A 26,733-nucleotide genomic window follows, 5' to 3' on the forward strand; every position below is an offset into this window, starting at 1 on the left:
TTGGACTAAGCAAGCCAAGAGAAACCCCAGTGTTTCTAAGGACCCCCCCCCCTTTCCGCCGGTCGGCCCATCCGTGCCACGCAAACCTCTGGTCTGAACGGACCCCTCAAGGCTTCTGTCTGACAGGAACCCGAATGCATGGCCTACCTCCAGAGAGGAAGGCCGGTCCGCACGGGACAGTCGCGTCGGATGTTCAGCGCCAAGATGCGACGCAGGTACAGCCTCCTGTCACTTGGAGAGAGGTCTGTGCGGGCTGGAGACACTGAACCAGTCCTTCCGGCTCACCCTGTGGCCACTCCCTCGGCCCAAAGGCCCCTCACTGAACCCCAACACAGACCTCTGCAGGCCGGTGTCCCCACAATTCTGGTTTCCTTTCTCACTGGGACCCCACGCTCTGTGGCTCCCGTGGCATCTCCGGCCCCGGGCGGGAGATCTGCACCCTCCCTGCCTCGGGAGCCCCGCCAGCCCTGCGCCCACCCTCGCCAGCCCGGGAGGAAACCCTCTTCCCGCCTCCGGGGAGGGCGGGGGGGGGGCGCAGTTCACATGTCCTGTCCTGCAGACACTGCTGGGGAGTGGTGTGCCCCCAAGTGCCCGGGGATGGCGCTTCCGGTGGCTGCCAAGTCCCCGGGCTCTGCGGGCCCGGGTGAGAACCGACGGGCAGCACCTGTGATCGTGAAGTCCTCCTGGTCCTTAAGACCGAAAGGGTGTGCACGTTGTGACCAAACAGGTACAGGGATAGGATGGGAAATGGCCATTTTAATGAGGGAGAAACCCAGGCTCCAAGATGCTAAGAAGCCATCCCAAGGTCACCGAACAAGTCCGCTTCAGGAGCCGGAGACTAAAATACACTCTGCCCGGGGCCACAGGAAACCTCCTTTCCCTTGGACGTGATCTGCTTGCACCAGAAGTCCAGTCCCGGGTTCGCTCAGGGAGGGCCCCTCGAGCACAGGGCAGGGACACCTGGAAGCCTGGGTCCAGGGGAGCGGCTACCCCAGCCGGCACCCTGGCCTCCACTGACGGGCCACAGGCCCTCATGTCTCTGGATGGGCAGAACCCAAATCACTTGGTCCCCTTGGCACAGACCCAGGATCTTGGAGAGGCACAGTCCCAAGCCACAATCTTGCCTTCCTCCAGGCCCCCGCACTTGAGATCCGGCTGGTCCTCATCTTCCTCTGGGAGTCTGGGGAGGGTGAGAAGAGGGGCCAGGCTCAGGATGACGGGCTCTGCTGGCCGGTGCGCCCGATGCCAGGGCTGGCGTGGGGACTGCGTGACCACTGCACAGAGCCAGGAGAGTCTGCAAAGGGCTCTGGGGTTGGAATGAGGATGCCCCATAGCTTGAGAGAACCACCCGCCCCCTCCGTGCAGTGCCCCTTATCTACCGAACAGGGTGACGCTCCTGCTCGGGTGGGTGCGCTAGGGGGCCCAATAAGGGATGGGGTGACTGGGGCTAAATGAAACCAGGCCCTGAGTGGGGCAGTGGGGGAGGGGTGTCTCCCAAGAGCTACCCCAGGCTGGTGGTGGAGCAGGGGGCTGAAACTGGGAACGGAAGGAGGATCCAGATCAACAGTGGGGGAGGTGTCAGCGGAAAGGAAGGCCTCGAACCCTCTTCGGTGCCTGCCGTGATGTCATTCTGGTCACACTGGGGACAGAGAGGCCACCCACCCAGGCCCACGGTCACTTACAAATGGGGTGGTAGTGGAGCCCCATCAATCCAGTGCCAGCCCTGGGGGCCTCGCTGGGCCCCCACCCACGAGTACTTGGTGACTGGGTATCTGCTCAGGAAGTCCTGGAGGAGAAAAGCAGCTGGTCACCCTTCTCCAACCCTAGTAAGGCTCCTCCCCGGGAATTCTGTGCCCCACCCTGCCCCACCCCTGCCCCACCTCCTGCAGATTCCCAACTTACTGAGCCAGAGAAGTGACCAGAGAAGTGACTCGGCTCAACCCGGCTCTCCCAGAACATCAGGAAGTGGAAAGCTGTATTGGATGCTCGTGGGTTGGCAGACACTGTGCTCAGGACTGGGGACCAGAAATGGGGGTGATCCCATCTCCGCTTCGCGGGGAGCGAGGATGCGAATGCCAGTCCCCACCCAGCAACGCGAGATGGATACTGAGCGGCCAGAGAGGCGGGGAGAAAGCTGGGAGACTCCAGAGTACATCCGGGGAGCAAACAGCCTGACTGTGCAGGAGGCGATGACAGGGCTGAGGCGGCCGCGGAGGGGGCCTGGGAGCAGATGGCCAGCAAGAGCGCACCTGTCAGCGAGAGCGTAATGTACCCTGTACCAGTTGGGCGCGATGTCACGACCATTTACAAAAAGAAGACAAGTACAAAGGCCACGGAGCGGGATGAGGAAAGTCATCAGACAGGGTTACAGCGAATCAGAACGTCAATCAGCTGCGCCATGATCACCGTCATGACAAAACACGTACGCACACAAACAGACACGCAAGGAACGATAAAAGCCGGGAGTGCGTTGGAGAGCTGTTAGAGACCGTTTTTCTTTTTCTTTTGAGTATTTGTCCTTGAGGTCATGTTGTTTTTGGCAACAGAGTGAACGAAGACATTGCATTAAAATTTTTTTAACTTGGGAAAAGATGTTTCAGTGCTGTAAGTCCCGGTGTGGGGCAGCGATGCTGGTGCATCTTCCAGAACACACTTCGGTGCCACCTTGACAGGAGCAGTGACATCCTTCTGACCACTTGAGTGAGTGATTCCACTTTGGAGGAAAAATCCAAGAACGTAAAGGGGGAGGAAATGAACTTCTCCAAAGATAACACAGTGTTATTTGTAAAGAAAAAATGGAAACCACCCAATTGCTTAGTAATAAGGAAATAACTAGGCACGTTATGGGACATCAACACGATGGAAAATTACAGTGCTGGTAACAGTGACAAGTACGTAGAAAATGTAATGCCAGAAAATGTAAATATGAAAACACGCAAAGCAAAGAGCAGAAGAGCAAAAATATGGCCTGGGGAAAGCGTCATCCATAGATTAAGTTCCAGAAACTTCTGAGTCACTTATGGTCCAAAGAATTGCTGTGTATGAGGCCGCCGAAATCCCAGGGCCTCCATGGCCTTCAGCTGGTGCTTCTCCAACTTTGCCACCAATTTGGGAACATGGGGGACTGTGACCCTCAGCAGAATTTCCTTGAAATCCCATATTTTCCATCTTAAAAGTGAGCTAAATTATCTAAATTAGTCTTCAAACATCTTTTTTAAAAATTGTGAATAAAATACATACCAAGAACTTTAGCATTTTAACTATTTTTAAGTGTATAACCTGCTGGCATTATGTCCATTCACACTGTTGTGCAACCACCGTCCATCCCCAGAACTTTCTCATCTTCCTCCATGGAAACTCCAGGCCCATTAAACACCCTCCTATCCCCCCACCTGCTTGACGAGCACCACTCTACTTCCTGCCTTCATACATTTCAGCTTTCATATTCAAACGCTCCAATTAGTTAATCTTCGTAATCTTAGGATGGAGATTTTTTCATGGTTTTTTTTTCACCTTTCTGTAGTCAACCGTGGCTTCTTCCTCCCTCCACCCCACAAACACAGCCGTTCTTAAACCAATGGCGAGTGAGTCTGCTGACCGATGACACTTAAACTTTCTCCTTTTCTCTAACTGCGAGCAAAATCAGCTCTTGGGGAGGCTGAGACCTGCTGATCCAGGGCTGTGTGTGTCACTGGCACCTTGGAATGTCCCTGGGTGTGTGTGTCCCAGCTCCTGGAGCCTGGCCTTTGCCAGCTCCCTCTGCCTGCCAACCCTCAGCTGCTCCTCCTCACCCGGTGCCTCCTGAAGCTTCTGTCCTCGTGGAGAGCTCCACAGTCATCACGTTCCAGATTTGAACAACCCGGGACCCAAATCTCCACCCTTGTCTTCTTGCAAGGAGCTTATCCAGACTTCATGATATGTTTCCTATATACTTATGTTTCAAATAATTGATCTTGTATGCTTAGTTTTAAAACAATTCTTGGGGTGCCTGGGTGGCGCAGTCAGTTGAGTGTCCAACCTCATCTCAGGTCATGATCTCGTGGTCCATGAGTTTGAGCCCCGCGTCGGGCTCTGGGCTGGCAGCTCAGAGCCTGGAGCCTGCTTCGGATTCTGTGTCTCCCTCTCTCCCTGCCCCTCCCCCACTCATGCTCTGTCTCTCTCTGTCTCAGAAATAAACATTAAAAAAATAATTAAAAAAATTAAAAAAAAAGTTAAAAAAAAGTTAAAAGAATTCTTTATCTGAAGCTTGCAATTTGGTGAAGTTCATCTCCCCCTTGGAGGACCCACCAGCCACAGGGAAGTTTTTGCTCAGAGGGCTGAGGTCATTCTGAACTCAACCTGTCTGCTTAGAGGCTGGAGGGCAGGGACAGACTTTCCGAGGACACTTGCTGTGCTCAGTGGGTCACTGCCCAGCTGGGTCCCCTCCCCAGCTCCAGCCACTCTCTAGGGACCCACTGGCCTCCATTTTGCGGACGCAACCAGGGACCTGAGAATGTTCTCATCTGACAAATATAAGAACTCAGGTCTGACGCAGGCCCCCGACAAAAACGCTTAAATACTGACCTCCTGCTTACAGGGCTACTGTCCCTCTAGCATTTCCTCCTAATTACGTAGCACACATTATTCACAGAACATTTAGAAGATTAGAAAAAACTAAAACTTTAAAGAAGAAAAAAAAATCACTCGTAATCTTGCCCCCAGCGGTAACCACAATTAGGATATTACTATACATATTTCCTTTCTGTTTTTCCTTTGTATATTTATTTTTACCATACTGAGATTCGATGGTTTTCAATCTACATTGTATCTTTCTCATTTCTCCATGTTTTCTGAAACGTCAGTGCTATTCCTGGTAATGAAATAACTCATGTTCACTGTAAAACATTTTCTCCAGCATGGTTTTCTGTCCATCTCCAGGGAACTCTCTGAGAGAAAGAAGGCAGGAACCACCTTCCCTGTTGTGCAGCACAGAACAGCTCTGTGTCAAGACTGGGCAGGAACAGTCCAAGAAAACAGAATGTTATGTATGTGGAATCTTAAGTAAAATATTAACAAGTCAAATCCAGAAGTATTTGAGGAAGAAAACATCACAGCTAAGTCAACTAGCACAAGAGGCCTGTACTGAAGTGAAGAGCCTGTTTGGGATTCTCTCTAAATAATAAAATAAAAAATAAAAACAAAAAGTAAAATAAATAAATAAAAACAGACCAACGTAATTCACCACAGAGATTAAAGAGGAAACAACGGTATCATCTCGATACACACACAAAGAAGCATCCCATGAAATGAAACTCATTCATGTTTAGAACTCTTCAAAAAATGGGACTAGAAAGGAACTTCCTTAAATGCTAACATTTAAGGAATGGGCTGTTCTGGCTCATCATTGACTCCCCAGGGCCAAACACAGCGTAGGTGGTCAATAGATACTTATTAAATCACTGACCGAAGGAACCCTCACTGTGAAGGGCTTGGCACAGGCTGGCCGGGAGCCCGCCTGCGCCCGTGTTCCCAGCTCCACCTCTGCGTCTTAGAATGAAGAGTAGGTTGACGACCTTGGGAGCCCTGATGTCTGGTCCTCCCGCATGTAACTTTATTTCCCCAGGCCTAGGTGACTTTTTCTGCAATGCAGAGTTGGACTAGATCTTTGAGATTCCTTCCAGCGCTAGGAATGGGTGATCCGTAACGATACGTCCATCTTTCCGCCGCCCGCCCCCTTCTCACCTGGATGTGGCCCAGCAGGGGGAGGGTGGCATGGTGAGACGAGCAGAAGGCCTGGCTGGCCTCCCAGGCCCGAGCCTCGGCAGAGAGGTAGTAGCAATGCTCCTCACACCACATCCAGCCCGGGGGGCACGGCTGGCAAGTGGCCCCTGCAAGCACAGAGACCACTGTAAAGAGCTGAACGGATGCGCGGTAAACAATGAAAGTCTGGCCATGGCCTTGACTGATGGGACAGATCCGGAGCATGGAAGTGGTGAGCCTTGGGAAGGGCAAGCGGGATGGGCAAGGACCCGGGCAGGCTGTAGAGTCTGTGCAATGGCCAAAGCCGCCCGAGGCAGGGGCCGTCAACCCACTGCTCATCAGAACACAGGCTGTGTCCAGTGGGAGGAAGGAGCTCCTTTCCCTCTCTGTGCTCAACAAGCCCCATGTCTTCATGCTGCACCTGCCCGGGGCAGGGGTGTGTGCGTGTGTGTGTGTGTGTGTGTGTGTGTGTGTGTGTGTGTGTGTGTGTCTAATCCTCAGAAAGCTGCTGTCAGGACTACACACCCTGGTGGTGGCCAGAGGAGGAGAGGGGACCAGGAGGAGGCACCATACCTACTCTAGAAGCCAGGGCCACAATGGTGACCGCAGACACTGCCAGAAACACAGCCATGACCACTAGGGCCCAGCGCAGGGACTTCATGTACAGAGGCAGCCCTGGGGGAGGGGACAACCAGGAGAGACAGGTTAGAACCCAAGACTCGTACACCAGCATCACGCCTGCCTCAGCACCCCCCTCACCTTGGCCCAAGACACCACAGAAACCCACTCAATTTAGGTTAGAAAATTATTATTGAGGAGAAATCACTAGAAGATGTTCTGCTTCTTTAAAAAATAGAAGACAGGGGAGCCTGGGTGGCTCAGTCGCTTAAGCGGCCGACTTCGGCTCAGGTCATGATCTCGTGGTCCGTGAGTTCGAGCCCCACGTCGGGCTCTGTGCTGACAGCTCAGAGCCTGGAGCCTGTTTCAGATTCTGTGTCTCCCTCTCTCTGACCCTCCCCTGTTCATGCTCTGTCTCTCCCTGTCTCAAAAATAAATAAACGCTAAAAAAAAAAATAAATAAAAATAAAATAAAAAATAAAATTAAATTAAAAAATAGAAGACATAAGAATCCATTGAAGGAGAACAAACGATTGGCTGACAACCATCTGCTGAGCACAAACCGTTCATTAGACACAGGGCACAAATACCACCAGGGACAGGGCAAGACGCCTGCACTCATGGGGCTCAAGGTACCAGGAGATAAAGCTCCAAACGGGAGGGATGGGGGTTCGGTTTAAACGTTGGCAGACCTGGCTTCCAGCCTTGGCTCTGTGGGTCCCCCAAGTGTTTTTGGTGTGTTTTCCCACCTGCCTTTCCTATCTCTCCAGGCCACTGGAGGCCACTGGTGAGGCATCGTGCAGAGTGTGCTTTGCAGGCCATAGAGCAGGAGACAGACGTGAGTTGTCAGCAGCTCCTGTGAGCTGGACCCAGGGGACCAGATAACTAGAATGAGGCTGCAGAGGGGAAAGGAACTTCAGAGATAGGCAGGCAGAAGAGAGAGAACATATTTGAATCATCCCGCCCCGGTGATGGAGTAACCAGGGAGGCCAGGGGGGGAAACGTGGGGAATAAAACACAGTAAATGGTTAATCGCGGCCTCAGACAGCTCATGGCGACTTTCTACCCAGAAACGTCTAAAGTAACTGAGCAGTCCTGGGGCACCTGGGTGGCTCAGTTGGTTAAGTGTCTGACTTCAGCTCAGGTCATGATCTCAAGGTTCGTGAGTTCAAGCCCCACGTTGGGTTCTGTGCTGACAGTGTGGCCTGCTTGGGATTCTCTCTCTCCCTCTCTCTCTCTCTGCCCCTCCCCCACCAAAATAAACAAATAAACTTTAAAATAAATAAATAAACGAGTGACTGAGTACTCCTGAATTTGAATTTGACCTCTGCCAGGACACAGAAGCATGAAATCAATTAATGTAAGAAGAGGCCTCTCCTCTCCCCTCCCAGGCACTTGGCCGCCAGGGGCCATGGGACCCAGCCACATCTCGGGGATGAGGGTTGGGAAAAGCTACATATTCAGTGTAAGGGTCCCAGGAACGCAAGTCATCGTATTTGTCAGAGCCTGAAACAGCAGAGGTAATTCTCCAGCAACTATTTTACTATTTTCAAAAGACTAATGCCATTTTTAAAACCATATGCACAGGATACACCCCCCATATGAATGCACACATGTGTGTATGGTACACACAACTTATACACAAAGAAAGTTGGGACACACTTCCAAGGTTTTTAAGAAAACACGTTTGCAATCATAATTCAACTTTAAAAGCAAAGGCACTTTTGAAATCTTTGACTTCCCTTTTCCATTAGGAAAAACGCTTGCTTCAAAGACTGGAAAGGGAAGTATGTTACGGTGATCTGTGAAGAGTCACATTCCATCTATGACCTTTTAGGAATTTGTTCTTTTTTTTTTTTTTTTTTAAACACATAATCCGCTTCTTAAAGGGATTTGACCAAATTTCCATCAACTGATAAGTGGATAAACAAAATGCGGTATATCCATACAGTGCAATATTCAGCCATGAAAAGGTAGGAAGTGCTGATGTAGGCTGCAACGTGGCTGAGCACTGAAAAGTTTATGCTCAGTGAAAGAAGCTTGTCGCATAAGGGCACGTATGACGAGTCCGTTTATGAAATGTCCAGAACAGGCAAAACCCACAGGGACAGAAAGTAGATCAGTGGTTGCTGGGGAGAGGCTGGGGGTGATGGCTCAAAGATACAGCGTTTCCTTTTAGGGTATTGAAAAAATACATTTTTTAAGGTTATTTATTTATTTTGAGAGAGGGACAGAGAGAACAAGTGAGTGGGGGAGGGGCAGAGAGAGAGAGAGAGAGAGAGAGAGAGAGAGAGAATCCCAAGCAGGCTCTGCGCTGCCAGTGTGGAGCCAGATGTGGGGCTCGAACTCACAAACAGCGAGATATGACCTAAGCCAAAATCAAGAGTCGGACGCTTACCTGACGGAGTCACCCAGGCATCCCCAAAATATTCTAAAACCAACTGTAATGGATGTGCATCTCTGTGAATATACTGAAGACCACTGGATTGTACACTTTACATGGATGGGTTTTATGGTATATGAATTATGACTCAATGAAGCTGTTACCAAAAAAAGTGATTTGAAAATGCTTGGAATAAAAAATACATATACATTGATAGTCTTAAAAGCAGAAAAGCCTGCAGAAGAAAAGGAGAATAAATCTACCAATCACCTCCGTCAATGTAACTCTTGTGACTGAACACTAAATTCAGCTCTGACCTTTCAGAAAAGAAATACAGCAGGTTACATAGTCTCACACACCTTCCACCCTGGGCTGCAGTGCTGACCTTGGGGATGGCCTCCCACAGAGCCAGGGTCCTCCCCAAATTTCCAGGCAGGAGTCCCACCTACCCCCTTTCAAAAATAATTCTTTGGGGTGCCTGGGTGGCTCAGTCAGTCAAGCATCCGACTTCGGCTCAGGTCGTGATCTCGCGGTCCGTGGGTTCGAGCCCCGCGTCGGGCTCTGTGCTGACAGCTCAGAACCTGGAACCTGCTTCTGATTCTGTGTCTCCCTCTGTCTCTGACCCTCCCCCATTCATGCTCTGTCTCTCTCTGTCTCAAAAATAAATAAATGTTAAAAACAAAAACAATTATTATTTTTTTTAGATTTATTTATTTTGAGAGAGAGAGAGAGAGAGAGAGAGAGAGAGAGAGAGAGAGAGAGAGAGATGGAGGGAGGAAGGGGCAGAGAAACAGTGAGAGAGAATCCCAAGCAGGTTCCACACCGTCAGCACTCAGCCAAACTAGAGCTCCAGGTGGGGCTCAAACTCATGAACCATGAGATCATGACCTAAGCTGAAATCAAGAGCCTGACACTTAACAGACTGAGCCACCCAGGCAGCCTGCTAAAGTCCCCTCTAAACTCGTCTTCTCCCTATTTCCAATTCTGGACCTCCTTAAATGGAATTCGCTCAGGGTCTGCAAACCTACCCAGTCCCACATGGCAATTACACACAGTCCTTCCCTCTGGCCCCATTCTCTAGCTTCCACCCAATTCCGTTTCCAAATCTTGGACTGACCATCTCTGATGTTACACCCTCTGTTTACTCTCTCACTTCGAACTCCATCTTAACTTGTCATATTTCCTACCGGCAACTGAAACACTGTCTGCTTCCTCCCTCCTAGCCAAATCCGGGCACCAGGGGGTGGAACCAGGTTTTGCGGGGCTTCAAGTTTATTCAATTTGCTCTCCCCTGCTGCACACTGTTTCTCTCTCTCTCAACTATAAATAAACATTAAAAAAAAATTTTTTTTTTGGAGGGGCGCCTGGGTGGTTCAGTTGGTTAGCGTCGACTTCAGCTCAGGTCATGATCTTGTGGTTCATGGGTTCCAGCCCCATGTCAGGTTCTGTGCTGACAGCTCAGAGCTTGGAGCCTGCTTCGGATTCTATCTCCATCTCTTTCTGCCCCTCCCCTGCTCCCATACTGTCTCTCTCTCTCTCTCTCTCCCTCTCAAATATAAACATTAAAAAAATTTATTCAATTTGGTGGGTGAGGGAAGGGGTCTTAAAAAATATAATAAAAGCCTCCAAATACAAAGTTTGGCATAGGACTCAGAGGGTTCCTGCCAGTGAGGCTCTGCTATTGTGTCATCGCCTTCAGGTAAAATCTATCACAATTGCCCTGTTCCTCCTTCTGGGCAGGACCATGCTGGGGCATCATCCCCTCTGGGCCCCATTTCCTCCATGCCCCCAGTACTGGTGAGTACATTCTTCCTGCCCGTCCCACCAAAATTATAACCACCTCTGGAGTTCCTAGGCTGCCCCACCATCTCCAAAAGACACCTTCTACCCCAGCCTCTGCTCCCGTTCTCCGTTCCAGAAGGCTCCTGCCCAGACCCCTCCTGGCTCCGTCCCAGGCTGACCTGCACTTAAACTTTAGTCCTAGATTCTTATTAATCTGATCAAAAGCTATTGACTTTAAAAGACTCATTATGGTAGATAGAATAATATTCCCCCCCAAAGATGCCCACTTCTTAATCCCTAGAACCTGTGAATATGTTAGGTTACATGGCAAAGGGGAATTAAGGCTTTAGATGGAATTAAGGCTGATCATCCGTTGGCTTTAAGATGAGGAGACTCTCCTGGATTTTCTTGGTAGGCCCAACGTAATCACAAGGATCCTTAGAAACAGAAGAGGGAGGCAGAAGGGCAGGAGAGTCCGAGAGGGCGGCAGGAGAAGGAATCAGCCACACATTGCTGGCTTTGAATATTCTGAGGGGTATGAACTAAGGAATGCAGAGTCTTCTAGCTACAAAAAGCCAAGGCAACGGAATCTCCCCTAGAGTCTCCAGGAAGGAACACGGTGCTGCTGACACCTTGGCTTTAGACCAGTGAGCCCACATCCGACTTCTGACCTACAGAACTATAAGATAATAAATTTGTGTTGTTTCACACCACTAAGTTTGTGGCAATTTGTTACAGCAGCGATAGAAAACACATCATCAGGCAATGTGCTCACACCAAACTGCAAAAGCCAGGAACGATGTGCGTCCCTGAAGTCTACCCACGACCGAGACATGGCAGAGACCTTCGGGCTTTGCGGCCTGTCTAGCTTGGCCTGGTCTTCCTCTCACCTGGCTAAGGTTTTGGCATTTTGCCTGCTGGGCAGGTGGCTAGCCCTCCTGGCCTCTGTTCCTGAGCTTTCCAGGAGGTTCCAGAAGGTTGCCTCTGCCACCCCTAAACCCTACTCACCTTTCAACGCTTAGTTCCAGGAAGCTTTCCCATGCCCCCAGGGTTCACCAACCACTCCCTCCCAGTTCCCAGTCCAGGGTTGTTTATATCTTTTCCAGGCTCCTTCTGGTTCCCTGACAAGAGAAGGGAGGCTGGGCCTGAGAGAGGAGCCAGGAGTCGGGAGTCCGGGGACCTGTGTTCCCATCCGGGTTGCCACCACCGTCACGTGATCCTGGAAGACCTCCCCTGTCCCGGAATTCCTCCCTCCTCTACTTTTCCACACTAAGAGGGAGTGAGAAAGTTCTTGCGGTGGGACGGCGGAGTGGTGGTGGAAATAGTGGTTTTACTCTTTCATCGCAGACAGCTCAAGTACAACCACTAGCCCCGAACGTTACCGATCCCAGCTCGGCGGGACAGGCCAGGCGGGGCCGGGGCAGCGGGGTGGTCGGCGGGGCGCCGGGAAAGGGGGGCGCTCCGGCTGCGTCGCCCCCTCCCCGGCCGCGCGGGCCCCCGGGGCGGGCGGGCGCGCGCTTACCCATGATCTCTATGGCCCGGGGCAGCTTCTCGTCGCTGTCCGTCTCCGCGCGGGGCAGCAGCGCGTCCTCCTTCTCCAGCCCCAGCTCCCTGCAGCGGCCGCCGCACGTGGTGGGGGAGCCCGCGGGCTCCGCGCGCCCGTCGGCGGGGCTGGCCCGGCCCTCGGCGTCGAGGCCGCGCTCCGGCCGCGCTGGGGTCCGCGGCAGGAGCGGGTGGGTGGGTAAGGCGTGGCGGGAGGAGGCCGGGGACTCGGGCACCGGCACGGTGAGGAAGCGCGTGGAGGGCGCCGGCGAGGGCGCGCGGCTGCTCCCGGCCGCGCCCACGGACTTCACGCGCACGTCCACCTGCAGTTCCACCGGGGCCCAGGCGCCAGGCAGCTGCTCCCCCGACACCAGCTCGGCCCCCGGCGCCTCGCCGGCCTGGGGCCGCTCGGCCACGGAAGGGCCGGGCGACGGCGGCTCGGAGTCCGCGGACGTCTGGCGGCGGAAGGCGCCGTAGCCCAGGCTGGATGGCGGCAGCCGCGTGAGCGCCGGGCGGGCCGGGGGCTGCTGCTTCCCGCCGGCGAGGTCCTGGCCCGCGCCCGCCGCCTTCTTTACGGCTCGGACCGGATTCGGGCTGCTCTCGAGACCCTCAAGCCGTGGTTCGTCGGCGGGGACCTGCAGCTGCTCCGGCTCCGCGACCTGGCTCCCCAGGGGCTCCATTGGGAACTCGGCCTGGTCTCCTTCCGATGCCGCCTGGGCCCGCTTCATCACCGACAGACGAAGAGCGGAGCGCACCTGGGCCCAGGTAGGCACCTCCCCGGTATGGATTGGTCCAGCCTGGACAATTGTTTTCAGGCCACGCCCCTCACCCGTGCCCCCGCCCACCCCAAGGGCGCCGCTGGGATTGGCTGTGGCTAGGATTCTATTGGCCACGCCCCCTTAGGCTACCAGACCCTCCTTCACCTGGCGCCAGGAATGGAGAGGGGCAGTGGACCTAGCGGAGGGGTAACCCAGAAGGCAGAGCTGGGAACAGAGACATAAGGAAAAACCCAGAGCCACGCCTGACTCCTCCCTCTTCTTTGCACCCAGTCCCACGGCCCTCTGCCATCGCGCTGATTTTGAGGGTTACAGCTTTGGGCTGAGAGCGGTTGGCCAAACCCGTGAGAGAGCCTGGGACTCAGGTCAGCAGGTGCAAAGGAAATTGGGCGGCCTGAGGAAAAGGAGCAGAGCTGGTTGTCCTGACAGTGTAGTGGGGGAAGGGGCACCACACCTGAGAGGACTCCGCCACAGCAAAAGTCCCCGGGACAGCTACTCCGAAGGCCTGACTCCTACTAGCTTAACTCGTTGAAAACTGAGGGGTGTATAAGCATGAATGTGTATTTTCCACGGGGAGAGAATCCTGGTCCCCAGTCAGCCTGGTGTGGTGCAATATGGGGTGCCCAAACCATTTAAAAATACACATATTCTGGGCTGGGCTCCACCCACACTTACTGAATCTCCTAAGGTGATGAGGCCACTCTGTTAAATCTGAATTTCAGAAAAATAAGTGTTAGGTTTTTAGTATAAGTGCACCCCAAGCACTGTGTGTCCTTCTATTTAAAAATTATTCATTATCTGAAATTAAAATTTAATCTGCCTCCTATATTTTTATTTGTTAAATCCGGCAACCTTACCCCAAGGGCTTCTACTGGATTGGTTTTAGGAGCAACATTTGGAAAGACCAGATACTTGTTACTCCTAGGGGAGAGGGAAGGAAGGAGAATGTGGAAGAGGGATTCTAGGAACAGATGTCCACCCCCCCCCCCACCCCAGAAGACAAGTAATGGAGAGAAAAAGTCCAGTGGAAAGAAAGTGCTAGATGAAAAAGTTATGTTTAGGGGCTCCTGGGTGGCTCAGAAGGTTAAGTGTCTAACTCTTGATGTTAGCTCAGGTCATGATTTCATGGTTCATGAGATTTGGCCCAACACAGAGCCTGCTTGGGATTCTCTCTCTCTTTCTCTTTCTATCTCTCTCTGCCTCTCCCCCACTCACGACCTCAATCTCTCAAAATAAATAAACTTAAAAAAAAAAAAAGAATGCATGTTATGTTTAATCCCTTCAAAAATCCAGACCATATATGTAATGTGGGGACATATCCATGCATGAAAATACATTTTAAAAGATGTGAAATGATACACACCAAAGTGATAATAGTAGATGCTGCTGTAGATAGTTTGGGGAGACAGTCTAAGAGACTTTAATCTTATCTGTAATGTTTCTACTTTCTAGAAAGAGAATGTATGCATATTCTTAAATAAAAATCCATTTTTACAAAGATGGCATATTGTAAGGTTCTTTTAGAGCTGATGGAGATTACTATAAAAATTAAAATAATGCAGATGTATGTAAAATATTATTTTATTTTTGTAAATGTTTTTTATTTATTTTTGAGAGAAAGACAGACAGACAGAGTACTAGCAGGGGACAGACGGAGAGAGAGGGAGACACAGAATCTGAAGAAGGCTCCAGGCTCTGAGCTGTCAGCACAGAGCTCGGAGCCCGATGCGGGGCTCGAACTCGTGAACTTTGAGATCATGACCTGAGCCGAAGTCAGTGTTCAACTGACTGAGCCACCCAGGCACCCCAGAAGTATATAAAATATAAAGGAAAGGTCTCTCCCCTCTTTTTCCCCTCTCAGAGGTAGCCACTGTCCCTGCTGACATTAGTTGCTTATCCATTTTTGGAGTGACCTGGGGTAAGAGAGGAGCAACCTGACTTTGCTTTCCTGTTTACATATCTTTTCCTGGGATGATGATTATCAAATAGTTTATAACATCAAGCATCTCTAATGTCCCAGGTGTTTGGGCTCAGAGTCAATGTCAGTGAGGAAAACACAATGTGCTTACCATTTAGCCATGCTCCCGTGACCTTGTCGGGGATACCCCAAGGCCTGGCTCCTCTGGCCACAGCCCACTAAACTGGGCTAGGCTCCTGACTCAGAGGCACCCAGGGGCATCTAAATTCCACCTTGCATTTGAACCGGGGTTGGCACTGGCATCAACAGTGCCACAGGTGGAGCCACCACCGGCCGCAGGAAGTATGAGCGGAAGCTGCAGGGACTGAAGATGTGGCCGTGGCCAGTCCCTCCCACCTGTTTTCTGGATTCTGTCTGCAGTCACACTTTCATTTCACAAACACTCGCCGAGCAGGGTCCCTAGCCTGCGGGTATACGGCTTTGGCGCATTCAGGGGAGCTGGTGCTGAGATGATCTCTTCCCCTTTAATCTCTTCCTTTCTACTGGTTCTTTCCCTCATCGGTAAACACGAGCAGGTTGTAAATGCCTCCTAGGACCCTGTCTCTTCCTCCAGCTGACACTCTTTATTTCCTCCTTGCACGACCAACTTTCCGTATCACTCACTTTCTCATTCCGTCACATCCCAAGCCCTCCCTGAGCCACTGCGGTGTTTCTTCTCCCACGAGTCTGCCAAATTTTTCCTTGCCAAGGGCACCATACATCACCAACTCCTGCAGGTTTCTTCAGTGCTCGCTTTCTCTCTCAGAAGCCGCACGTCTGTGGCTTTCCTAACACTGCACTCTGCTGGTATCCCATCTGCTTCCAGAGACTCCTCACACTCCATTAGGTCACTGACTCTCCAGCTCTCCCTCCAGCCCAGATCTTTCTCCGGACCTTGACCCCACAGGTAAGCTATGGGTTGAATTTGGTCTCTCCAGCATGTCCCGCCCCAAATTCATTTGTTAAAGTCTTAGTCCCCAGAGCCCCATAACGTGACCTCATTTGGGATTAGGGTGGTCACTGTGATGAGGTCATTCTGGATTAGGCTGGTTCCCTAATCCCATATGACTGGTATCCTTCTATAAAAAAGGGGAGATTTGGACACACACACACACAGGGAGAACAGCGTGCGAACATGAAGCAGGGATGAGGGTGTCTACCAGCCAGGGAAGGCCAAAGATTGTTGGCAAACCACCAAAGCTAGAAGATTGGCCTAGAACAGATTCTCTTCCCACAGACCTCAGAAGGAACCAGCCCTGCCAAAGCCTCGACCTTGAACTTCTTGCCTCCACGACTATGAGAGAATACGTTTCTGTCCTTCTGTGAGAGAATACATTTCTGTCCTTCGAGCTTCTCAGTTTATTACTTTCTTACCGCAGGCAGCCACTGCAAACAAGTCACCGTCCAGGCGGCTGCCCGCCCCGTGGCAATGGCTCTCCAGGATGCAGGTGGTCTCTGTGCCCCACCCTTCGTCACAGCTAACAGTTGGGCCAATCGGATTCTCCCTCGCAGGAATTTGGCACGGATCTCAGAGAGCCAGGGCTGGGAGGTATCAGAGCTCCAGGAGGGCAGCTCCCTGGAGGGAAGACCCACAAACTCCTCTTCAGGTCCCTGGAATTTCTCTGGTCCCGGCCCTTCCTAAAGCTTGCTTGTCCGTATCTGTGGATGTCATATGACCCTGGAGTATCTTTCCCTTACCTCCCTTTTTAAAATCTCAAGTTAGCATGTAGCATTCACCACTCTAACTGTAAGTAGCAGAAAACCCCAATTCAGCCACCAATTCAGCTGTGTTAGGCCCTGTGGGCTCCCTTAGCGTGAGGCCCAGGCTTTGGAGCAGTCTCCGTTGTGCCTTCAATGTAGAGCCATGGGGGCTCTGTCATCAGGAGGCCATTTACGGGCCGCCTGGGTGACCCATGGGTTAAGCGTCGTCCAACTCTTGATTTCAGCTCAGGTCATGATCTCACGGTTCACGAGATTGAGCCCTGTGTCAGGTTCTGCGCTGACAGAGAGGAGCCTGCTTGGGATTCTCTCTCTCCCTCTCTCTTGGCCTCTCCTCACGCTCTCTCTCTCTCTCAAAATAAATAAACATTAAAAAATAAATAAAATCTTTTTCTGCTTATAACAGCAATACATGCTTGTGATGTAAATTTAAAGTTTACAGAAATTTAAATATTACAGAAATACATGCTATAGAAAGAAATTTTATGCTCCCCAGACATCTCGGTTATTAACATTTCAATATCTTTTCTAGATTTTTTTCCATGCCTGTCTTACCCACGTTGTTATTATATGTGCATATATTTTATTTCCAAGACATTGCTATTAAATACATACCCATACATAATTTATTTAAGGAGTCTCCTGCTGGTGGACATTCGAGTTGTTTCCATGTGGACAGGCAGTCCTGTTTGAGCGAAATCAATGCAAAAGCTACAGTTATAATTCAGTGACATCCTCGTGCACTGTTTTTAAACATCAAACCGATGTTATCTTCAGATAGCTTCGTTAAAATGAAACTGCTGAGCCAAAGGGTGGTCACAGTTTTGTATTTGATGGACAGTGTCGAAAGTCCCCAAATTCTTCATAAGAAGCTGAACAAACAGTGGATGAGGGGTTGTTCCCCACAGCCTCCCCAGCACTTGATATGATCAATTTTCTTAGTCTTTATCAATCTGATGGGCAAAAATGTGAAACTTCAACTTGCATTTCTTTAGTTATGGGTGAACTTGACCATCTCTTCATTTGTTAACTGTGTTACTGAGCAGTGTCTTTACCAGTCTCAGGGGCTGGGCACAGGGCCTCTAAGTCCAGTTCCAGGTCAGGGGCTGGTTCCAGGGAGTGGCTCAGCAGGCACCCTTGTCACTCCTTCCTGCCCCCACACCATGGCGTTCACTGGCCCGGGAAGAGTGATGGTATCTGACCCACGTGAACAGGCCCAAGAGTTATAAAAGCATAAACCAAAGCACGGCTGGCTTCTCCTGGGGAGGAAGCAAACATGGCCACATTAGGTTCTTGGCTGATGTCCTCTCCTCTGGCTTCCTGAGCCCTTCCAGGGCATGTGGACACCCAGATGAGAGCAGGAGGGGTGGTTTCTGCACGGCCGGCTCCCTGGCACAGTCCCCCTTCAGCCCACATTCCACCTGCTCAGAGGCTCAGGGGCACCCAAGCCAGTGAGTGGCACTCCTGTCCCTCACTTGGGAACTGTCTTCCCAGCACTTCGGGGCTATCTCTGGTTAACAAGTTCACGTATTTGTTTTGTCGTTCGATGTTTGTCTCTGGCCTTCTAGAAATCATTGCCATATCCCCAGAAGAGTATCTGGCCTGTTCGTCTCTGGTTCTTGGCTGATGTCACCCCCAGTGGCTTAGGGTATATTATAAATTTGTTTGAATGTTTTATTTATTTTTGAGAGAGAGAGAGAGAGAGAGAGAGCGAGCATGAGCGAGGGAGGGGCGGACAGAGAGGGAGACACAGAATCTGAAGCAGGCAGGCTCCTCCAGCCACACGCTCACTCTGCACCCCTGGCTTTGTCTCTGTTCCTGAGACCTTAGCCGTCAGCTGGGAGTGACAGGCAGTCCCGTTTCTGCCTCATTTAGTGGAGGATCCACCTGCAGCTAACCTGGGCCGAGGAGAGACAAACCCGGCTCTGGGGGGAGGGGCGGGGGACATAAGGTGGCTTCCAGTCAGGCGTGTGGGTACAGCTGCAACAGGGATGAGAAAACAGTCCACCTGGGCGCATGCAGGCTCGTCGAAGGAGACTCACAGGAGAGCAGGAAAACATCTCCCTGAGTCATCAGCTGCTTGCTCTCTGCAAGTCCAAACAGAGGCCCTCTCTTGCTGGGAGCTCCACCCCTGGAATCTGTTCCTGTAGACAGCAGCACATGCATGCTGGATGGTGAGCAGCTAGTGTGTGTGTGTGTGTGTGTGTGTGTGTGTGTGTGCACGCACGCGTGTGTGGAAACAACCCTGACGTTCGTCACATCTGGGGCAGACCTAGCTCTCTTGTGGATAACGGCCCCCACCTTAGCGGATCTGTGTCTGGGGCTCAGCACTTGAAACAATCTGGATGGAGCAGGTGTGAGCCCCAGGAGACAGAATGGACAAGGCAAGGGGACATGAGACACCTCACCTCACATGTGTGTAAAAGACTCCACCAGGCTGGGAGAGAGCAGCAAATGCCCTCGAGCACCTTGGTGAGGAGGCCCCAAATTTGGCCTAGTGGGTCTCCGGCCTTCCAACTATGGATCTTGGGATTTCTTAGCCTCTATAATTGGGTGAGTTACCTCCTTATAATATTGCATAACATATGTATTTCCTTATCATATATGGAAGGAACTGGCTCACCCGATTCTAGAGGCTGAGAAATCCCAGGAGAGGCCCTGCTGGTTCTGTTTCTCTAAAGAACCCTGACTAACACGACCCTTGTGTGAGTGTCACAGACTCCTCTTCCTGGCTGTCCTTACAGAACCGCACCGCCCAGAGCTGGCCTCCACACACAACCATCCCCTCCCCGCCCTTTGGGAGCAGGTCTCTGGCACTGTGGGAACACCTGTCTCCACCCCGTATCCTCCAGCCCTGGGCTGTTCTTTGGACTCAATCCAGAGTCCTCTATCCCAAGTCTCCCGTGTTATGATTATTTTATAAGTCTAAGCTTTTAAAAATAAAACACTCAGCTCTCCCCTGGGGCTAGGAACGCGTTCATTTTCAGGACAAAAAGTCCAATTGCCCTGTGAAGAGGAAGAAGCAGAAAATCCCTCTGTTTTTTGGTAACGAGTCAGTAGGAAAATAAGATGATGGCTAACTCTGAATCAGGCTCTTCCTACCCATCGGCTTTGTTTCCTTTCTGCCGTCAGGAGCAGACAGGACGAGGTGCTCCGCTCCAGGGGGCTCGGTCCTCACTCGCGTTAGAGTCTAGGTGAGCGGCAACCCTGGGCTAAAGCGGTTCACAGCCTGTGCTGCTGGTGTACAGCCTGCTCAAGAGTCCCTCTTCTGGACCCTGTGCCCGGGTCCCCAGGGGATGACTCACTACAGAGAAGATGGGGGGGGGGGTCTTCCTGCAAGGTCCCACTTCCCACTCCAGGCTGGACTGTGCAGAGCTCAGTGAGGACAGAGAACCAGAGTTCATTTCAATCCTACGTGATTCTGTTTCCAGCTGGATCTGAACGAAGGGTCCCAGGGAAGTCGGGCTGCTCCAGTGTGGCTGGATGCCAGACTAGACAGCAGGTGGGAGCCAACAGGCAGCTCGGGGCTGCTCAGGATAAAAGATCAGACACCAGGCCTCAGCAACCCCGTAGCCAGCTTGGGGGTCGGTCTCCCCTGACTGCCTTGGGCTCTGAAATTGGGTCTTTTGGGAACTGACCCGGCTGCCCCTGCCTGTGCAAGACACGAGGTCGCCTCTCCAAGGTATGCGCTTGCCTGTCCGAGGCATGGGGTCACCTGTCTGAGGCGTGGGTTGCCTATCTGAAGCTTGGAGTTCCCTGCCCTCCTAGGCCCCGGCCCTTTTCCATCCCATCCTGTCCTGCTTCTGTGATGGCTCCCTCTCACCTGCCTCCAACTCTCCCCTTGGTCCCCTCTGCTTACCTCAAGGTAGGTGGGCCTGCTTCCTGAAACCAAACCCCGCGTCCCTTCTCTCGAGAGGCTCAGGGGTCTGATCCCCCACTCTCACCCACAGATCCAGCCATACCTCAGTGTCCCCAGTGACCCAACACTTGAGTGGCAGGGGAGGCCCCAGACCCTGGACGTTGCTTGACCACAGACATTTGTGCCAACCTCTCCTGCACCTGTTGGGACCACCCTCAAGGTAGAGACTCTCCACGTCTGACCAAGTCTGGCTCAGAAAGAGCCCCAAATCCCCTTCCTTCCCCCAAAGTGGGAGTTTTAGGGACCTTCCATGGCCCAGGTTAACAACGCAGGTAATTCCCATGTCCTTTAATGGAGACCAGGAGCACTCGACCAATATGACACATCGATGCTAACACTGCTGCCTAAGGTTTGGCTGGGGAAGGGGATGTCACTAGGCCATACTCTTGGCGGACGGCGCAAATGCTTTCCGAAAAGCAAGACTATGTGGGCAGACGCTGTTCGGTCCTGCCCGGTTATGAGCATAAGATGATTGCCAGCCTGTCAAATACAAGGAGAGGAAAGGCCAGAGAGAGATAGTAATGGCACACAGCAAGGTAGAGGTCTTCCTGGGGTGCCGGACATGTGTGTCAAAGTGACCCAAGCTTTCTAGGTGACACTGCAGTGACAATGCAAGCAGGTAGAGGAAACGAAGCTTCTCTCCCCAAACTAAAGGCCAAATTCATCAGTTATGAAGAAGTGATGTCTTGACGGGGAGGTTACTGAAGATCTCCGGCTGTGAAGGAACTCTATTAAAGAAAAAAACCGGTTTGCTAAAATTTCCTATTTTATTTCTGTAAACTGGCTATCTGGTCGTCCTTTTTATAACGCAGGCAGAACTTTCCCTACCGTGTACCGTGAAAATTATCCATTACATATATATAATACATATCAAATCTCTATATATGTAATAGGGTAGAGTGGTGGAGGAGGGTCAGACAAATGGGAGTATGATTGAGAAAGAGAGAGAGTATTGGACCAGTTTCTGTCCTAATTCTAAACATGTGAATCCTTTGGCCAAGTAGAAGTTGTCTGCCACTCAACTCCAGCTGATATGAACAAAAACCTTCCACAGAAGCAAACTTCTGGGGGAAGGGCCTTACATCCCTAACGACCTTGAAGCCAAGTCTACGGGCCCCATCAAGGTCCCCTCCTTAGTGGGGACCCATCAGAGACCCCAGGCCACAGGGGACCACATCATATGCCAATTCATGGCCACAGGAACCGACCCTGCACATCCCAAATTATAAATTCATATATATAATCCTAACAGGACGTTCAAGGCCCAAACTGGGAAATCGACCATCGTCAAGTTTAAAGGTCTTTCTCCCTTTGCTAACAATTCTAAATTTCATGATGAACTTCTACACTTTAGAAGAAAATTGAATTTACTATTTTACCATAAAGATGTGCGAGGTTTACTTGGTTTGTATGTAGATTCCTTTGAGAGTCTAACGAAAGCTGGGAACCTTCTCCCCTATGTAGTAAAATACACACATTTTGCAGTTTTCAGTTTTAGGAGGGTCACAGATTCCCTGAAGGCCACCCATGAGCAGCAATGCTCTACAGGATGAAGCTCTAATCAGTGGCTTATCGATTCCACCACATCTTTGCCCTTGAAGTTTTCACAGGCCACTGTGGGTGCTGTTCTCCACCCGCCTCATCCGAGCCCCAAACTGGGATTATGGATGGCTTCAGATGCCAACAGATTTAAATAATTCAAGTACCATGACTCAGATAACATGGGAGCCACTCTGGCCACACGGCTTGAGAATTAAACACTGATTTTCAACCAGAATTATGACATCTCTGCAAGCAAAACACATCAACTAAAACAGGCATTTCAGTTACTATGAACCTTAAGGAGACCTTCACAACGATGATTAAGAGAAGTTATGAGGGTCGCCTGGTGGGTCAGTGGGTTAAGCATCCAACTTCAGCCCAGGTCATGATCTCGAGGTTCATGAGCTCGAGCCCTGCTTCAGGCTCTGTGCTCTCTCTCCCTCTCTCTCTGCCCCTCACTCACTTGTGCTCTCTCTCAAAGATAAATAAATAAATACATAAATAAAGAAATAAATAAGAGAAGAGAAGAAAAGAAAAGAAAACTTATGCTTTGGGGCACCTGGGTGGCTCAGCCGGTTAAGTGTCCAACTTTGGCTCAGGTCATGATCTCACGGTTTATGAGTTTGAGCCCCAAGTCAGGCTCTCTACTGTCAGCCTAAAGTCCCCTTTGGATCCTCTGCCTCCCTCTTTCTCTCTCTCCAAAGTAAATAAAAACATTTAAAAAGGAGGGGGGCAAGTCCTGCAAGGTCTGTGACACTCACACAGACCAGGTCTGCCAGGCCTTGTACAGGCCCACGTTTCTCCGGCTACTGAGGCAGCTCATGGTCTGTTCCGGCTACTGAAACCTCCCTCTCCTTTGTGGTCTGGGAACACATAAGAGACCCTCTGGCTCGTTTGTCTGTCTTAGAGATTTCATTGGTTACCTGGGGATAAGATACAATCCTGATACAAACCTGATGTAGAAAGAAAAACTTTCTTGTGGCTTTTTAAAAAATTTTTTGAAAATATTTATTTTTGAGAGAGAGAGAGAGAGAGCAAGCAGGGAAGGGGCAGAGAGAAAGGGAGACACAGAATCCGAAGCAGGCTCCAGGCTCTGAGCTGTCAGCACAGAGCCCAACATGGGGGTTGAACTCACGAGCTGTGAATCATGACTTAAGCTGAAGTCAGACGCTGAACTGACTGAGCCACCCAGGCGCCCCTTTTTTGTAGCTTTTATGAGGTGAGTCTCCTCTTCCCTCCAACACCTCGTTTCCTGTCACCGTGGCAGTGGGTAGCAGATGAGGGTTTTAGTGCCATCTGGTTTGCGGTTCTTAATGTTATCAGTTGAATAGTGTCCTCCCAAGTTCCTATGTTGAAACCCCAATCCCCAGCACCTCAGAACGTGACCTCATTTGGAGACAGGGTCACCGCAGATGTAGTTAGTTAAGATAAGGTCATTAGGGTGGCCCTGATATAGTATAACTGTGTAATTTCACAAGAGGAGATCTGGACACAGACATGCATCCAGGGAGAATACCGTGTGAACACAAAGACTGCGGTGATGTGTCCACAAGCCAAAACCCACCAAAGATCACCGGCGAACCCCTGGAAGCTGTGAGATGCGAGCAGGTTCTCCCTGATGGCCTCGGTCAATCCTGCTGACTCACTGTTCTTGGATTTTTCAACTCTGAACTCCATTGTCTACCCCACATATTTTGTAGTACTTTCTCACAGCAAATGAATACATTTACCTGCTTCTCCGGTAGGCTATGAGGAAACAGCTCACCCATTTCAAACATCAAAAAGCGCTTAACTGCTCAGATTTTATAGACCAGATGGATGAAACATAAATCTGTCTTTGGACTCACCTTAATCTTTGTCCACTGGGACTGTAATGACCTTTCAGTCTGGAGATGTGTCTTTGCACATGAAGTATTCTGGGAACAAGAGAGAGGAAGCCTGGGCTTAAGAAACCAGAATGAACAGAAGAGGGCAAATACATGTCTTCTGCCTGAAAAACCTTATCAAACACCAGGCACGGACGTTATTCCCCAGCAGTGCCCCCATGGAGACCACAAACACCAGAAGAGGTTTGCCCCTCCGGCTAATACACTGTGCGCCTCCAGGGGAGTTTCTACTTGTGGGAGAATAGAGTGGAGTTGTGGCCCACACAAACCAAAGAATCCCGGGCTGGGGCTTCATGCAGGAGCCTTTTCTCCAAAGACCGTCACCTAAATCCCTAAGGGCTACAGCCTGCTCCTATCTGTGCCTGAGAAGGAAAAGGGGGCCCCTGTGGGCAGGCTCATGCAGAGCAGGTAAATTTGAAGACTGTTCCCCTTCCTCTTGGCAGACACAGCCCTCGCCAGGTTGCATGGCTTTGTGCTCGAGCAAGGGCTGAATTCCAGATCCCAGGGTCCCACCCTCAACCAGGTGCCCTTGTGCAGCGAGCTACCTGCACAAACATACATGGCAGTTCTGACGGCTCTCTCCGTCCCCAGTCTGCATCCGCTTCTATTAATGACCGCAGCCCATATGGGTGAGGCTTTTGTCCTGTTGCCCAAGAATGGCAGCGAAGGTCCAAAGTTGTAGATAAGAGGTACTAAATACCCTATATTCTAAATCCCAGGAACCCTTGCAGTCAGACTAAGCCTATCTGCAGGGTTATTGAGTGGTGTCCTGAGAACTTTCTTTCCCTCCCAATATAAGATCACAGAGGGAAAGAGGTCATCAACCGTGGGGAGTATAGTGCCTCTAGAGAGAAACTATTCCCTTGAAGGGGGTGGGTGCTTTTGCGACAGCTTTGGTAACCGGTCTTAAGAGTTACCTTGCTTCAAGCTTATGCACTCCTCGCTAGCTGACCTAAGTCCCTTCGTCTGTAGCAGAACTAACTTTGAGATTTGCAGACCCCTGGCCTTGAGGAGTGAAGGGCCAGACTTTTCCAGGAGAGAAGGCCTGACTACATTTAAAAACAGGGGTCTCAGACGCCAGCAAGTCTGTTCAGGATCTTGCCGACAGCATAGGACTAACCACCTGGGCACCTGCTTCACCTGCACCCAGCGCCCCCTTCTCTCCCCTCCTCTCCTTTCCTCTCTAAAACCCTCGGGCTTCGCCAGGACGGAGAAGATGGTCTTTGACACATTAGTCCACCATCATCCCAGTTGCGGGCTTGCTGAGAAAAGCAACCTTTCCTTTCCCAGCATCACTTGTCTCTGAGTACTGATCTTTTGTCCGAGGAGTGATTTTTCCAGCAATGAGAAGCCCAACCCCGACTAGGAACCGGTTCTCTGTCCAGTAACACGTTCCCCCCATGAAGCCAAGCTGGGGGATGCAAGAAAACCCCTAGTAAAGTTTACTGTGTGTGTGTGTGGCGGGGGGGGGGGGGGGTGTCTAAAATACGAGACTGGAGTCCTGTCCCCACCTGAATGTGTGCTGCCGAAGGCTCTTGTTCCCTGGGTCTGTGCCTGCAGACCCCAGGAGTGGGGGTGGGGGTGGGGCTGAGGTGGCTCTCCCAGAGGCTGTTTCAGGAACCCGAGAGTTCTGTCCTCCCCTGCCCTCTCTTCCGGAGGTGGCACTCAGGGAGGACAGGCCTGTTCTGAGCTCTTAGTCACTGGTGGAGCTGTCTCCGGGACCCCTGTCTCCCCGAACGCCTTTCCCCGCTCCCTCCCCCCCACCCCGACAAAGAATGGCCTTTCCTAAGCCAGACACCCTTGCAGACAGGTGTTCTGCAGAATGCTCTCAGAGCCAACCTCACTGGGGCCACGGGCCTGCCCTTTCAAAGACCAGGGCACTGTTAACACGAGGCCTTACTCATATGTGGCCAAGGCCCACCTTCCTCTAGGAGGTGGGCCCGGGCCGCGGGGTGCAGGTGAGCGAAGGGCCACCGATCTGCGCACCCCAGCCCCCCAACGGGGCCTAGGATTGGGTCTACTCCCCACCCTAAAGCGTTCTCGCACTAACCAGAAACGTTCCCAACTTGTAGCGTCGGCCGGCTTCGCGGCCGAACGCAGCAGTATATCCTGCCGTCACTAGATGGCGACCCTGCGTAAAGGTACCTCAGAAAGTCGCTACTTCGCGTACCCCGCCCCGCTGCCCGAGGCGGAAGGGAGAACGCGGGGCGCCTTCCCGGAGGCGGGGTCCGCGGTGGGACCGAGCCCGCGCTAGGCTGCAGGGGAGTGCGCGGGCGTGGCCGGCCCCCGCCTGCCCCGTGCTCGGAGGCGGGGCTCTGGAGCGCTGCTCCGCCTCCTGCCCCGCAGCGCCCCCTATGTGCTCCGCCCCCTGCCCCTGCCCCTCCCCTCTCCTCCCGTTTAGCGATCCCTGCGGGATTTTGGTGAGGCAGTGTCTCTGGGGCTGGGACGTGAGCCCTAGAGGGGGAGAGAGCCGCATCCGGCCGAGCAGGGGCCCCTGAGGCGTCGACCCCGGAATCAAGACCACCCAGGGTGGGAGTTGAGCGTCAACTGCAAGAACAGTTTCCTCGAAAAACCAGAGTGGCTCCCCACCTTGATAGCTTATTGTCTTCTCTCCCTCTCCCGCCGCTGTAGCACGCACTCCAGGAGCAGGTGCACTTGGGCAGTGCATGACGTTGCCTGCAATTTTCCAAACTAGCCCCCTCACCTGGGGTTTCTCCCTTAATCTCCCTCCTGGCAGGACAGCCCCAGAGTTACCAGTTTTCTGGAAGGGTTCCCTGAAACCACAACCTTCTGCTCCAGAAACCAAGTTATAGGTTTACTTGTTTGCGGGGCTTCTGGTCCTCTGAGGACCTCTGGTCCGCTTCCCTTCC

At 51.7% G+C, this 26,733-nt stretch overlaps 1 protein-coding gene and 3 long non-coding RNA genes across 9 annotated transcripts; 2 read left to right on the plus strand and 2 right to left on the minus strand.

Annotated features, from left to right (window-relative positions):
• Nucleotides 1-736: 736 nt before the first annotated feature.
• On the minus strand, nucleotides 737-12,792 carry KLRG2 (killer cell lectin like receptor G2). Of its 5 annotated transcripts, XR_006594638.1 has the most exons (6): nucleotides 12,045-12,792; nucleotides 6,313-6,414; nucleotides 5,722-5,867; nucleotides 1,903-2,249; nucleotides 1,683-1,786; nucleotides 1,142-1,180 (listed from the first exon to the last, which is right to left on the minus strand). XR_006594638.1 is itself a non-coding variant. In XM_023250617.2 (5 exons), the coding sequence occupies exons 1-5, from the start codon at nucleotides 12,790-12,792 to the stop codon at nucleotides 1,060-1,062; spliced, it is 1,221 nt and encodes a 406-aa protein (XP_023106385.1). In that variant the 3' UTR covers nucleotides 737-1,059. The 5 variants fall into 5 exon arrangements, 4 of the variants coding, with proteins under 4 accessions (XP_023106385.1, XP_044908767.1, XP_044908768.1 ...); XM_023250617.2 differs by lacking the exon at nucleotides 1,903-2,249 and having other exon boundaries at nucleotides 737-1,180; XM_045052832.1 differs by lacking the exons at nucleotides 1,142-1,180; nucleotides 1,683-1,786 and having other exon boundaries at nucleotides 2,108-2,713.
• Nucleotides 10,287-11,235, plus strand: LOC109497643. The gene is made up of 2 exons (XR_002153986.2): nucleotides 10,287-10,537; nucleotides 10,938-11,235. It is a non-coding gene; the product is annotated as an uncharacterized LOC109497643 (long non-coding RNA).
• LOC123384052 lies at nucleotides 12,687-16,309 on the plus strand. The gene is made up of 3 exons (XR_006594641.1): nucleotides 12,687-12,829; nucleotides 15,624-15,704; nucleotides 16,177-16,309. It is a non-coding gene; the product is annotated as an uncharacterized LOC123384052 (long non-coding RNA).
• On the minus strand, nucleotides 16,242-26,144 carry LOC109497642. Of its 2 annotated transcripts, none has more exons than XR_006594640.1 (4): nucleotides 25,914-26,144; nucleotides 23,825-23,893; nucleotides 17,132-17,201; nucleotides 16,242-16,373 (listed from the first exon to the last, which is right to left on the minus strand). It is a non-coding gene; the product is annotated as an uncharacterized LOC109497642 (long non-coding RNA). The 2 variants fall into 2 exon arrangements; XR_006594639.1 differs by having other exon boundaries at nucleotides 17,132-17,775.
• Between the last annotated feature and the right edge of the window lie 589 nt (nucleotides 26,145-26,733).

Source organism: Felis catus, chromosome A2 (genome assembly GCF_018350175.1).
Source record: "Felis catus isolate Fca126 chromosome A2, F.catus_Fca126_mat1.0, whole genome shotgun sequence".
Classification (NCBI taxonomy): Eukaryota; Metazoa; Chordata; class Mammalia; order Carnivora; family Felidae; genus Felis; species Felis catus.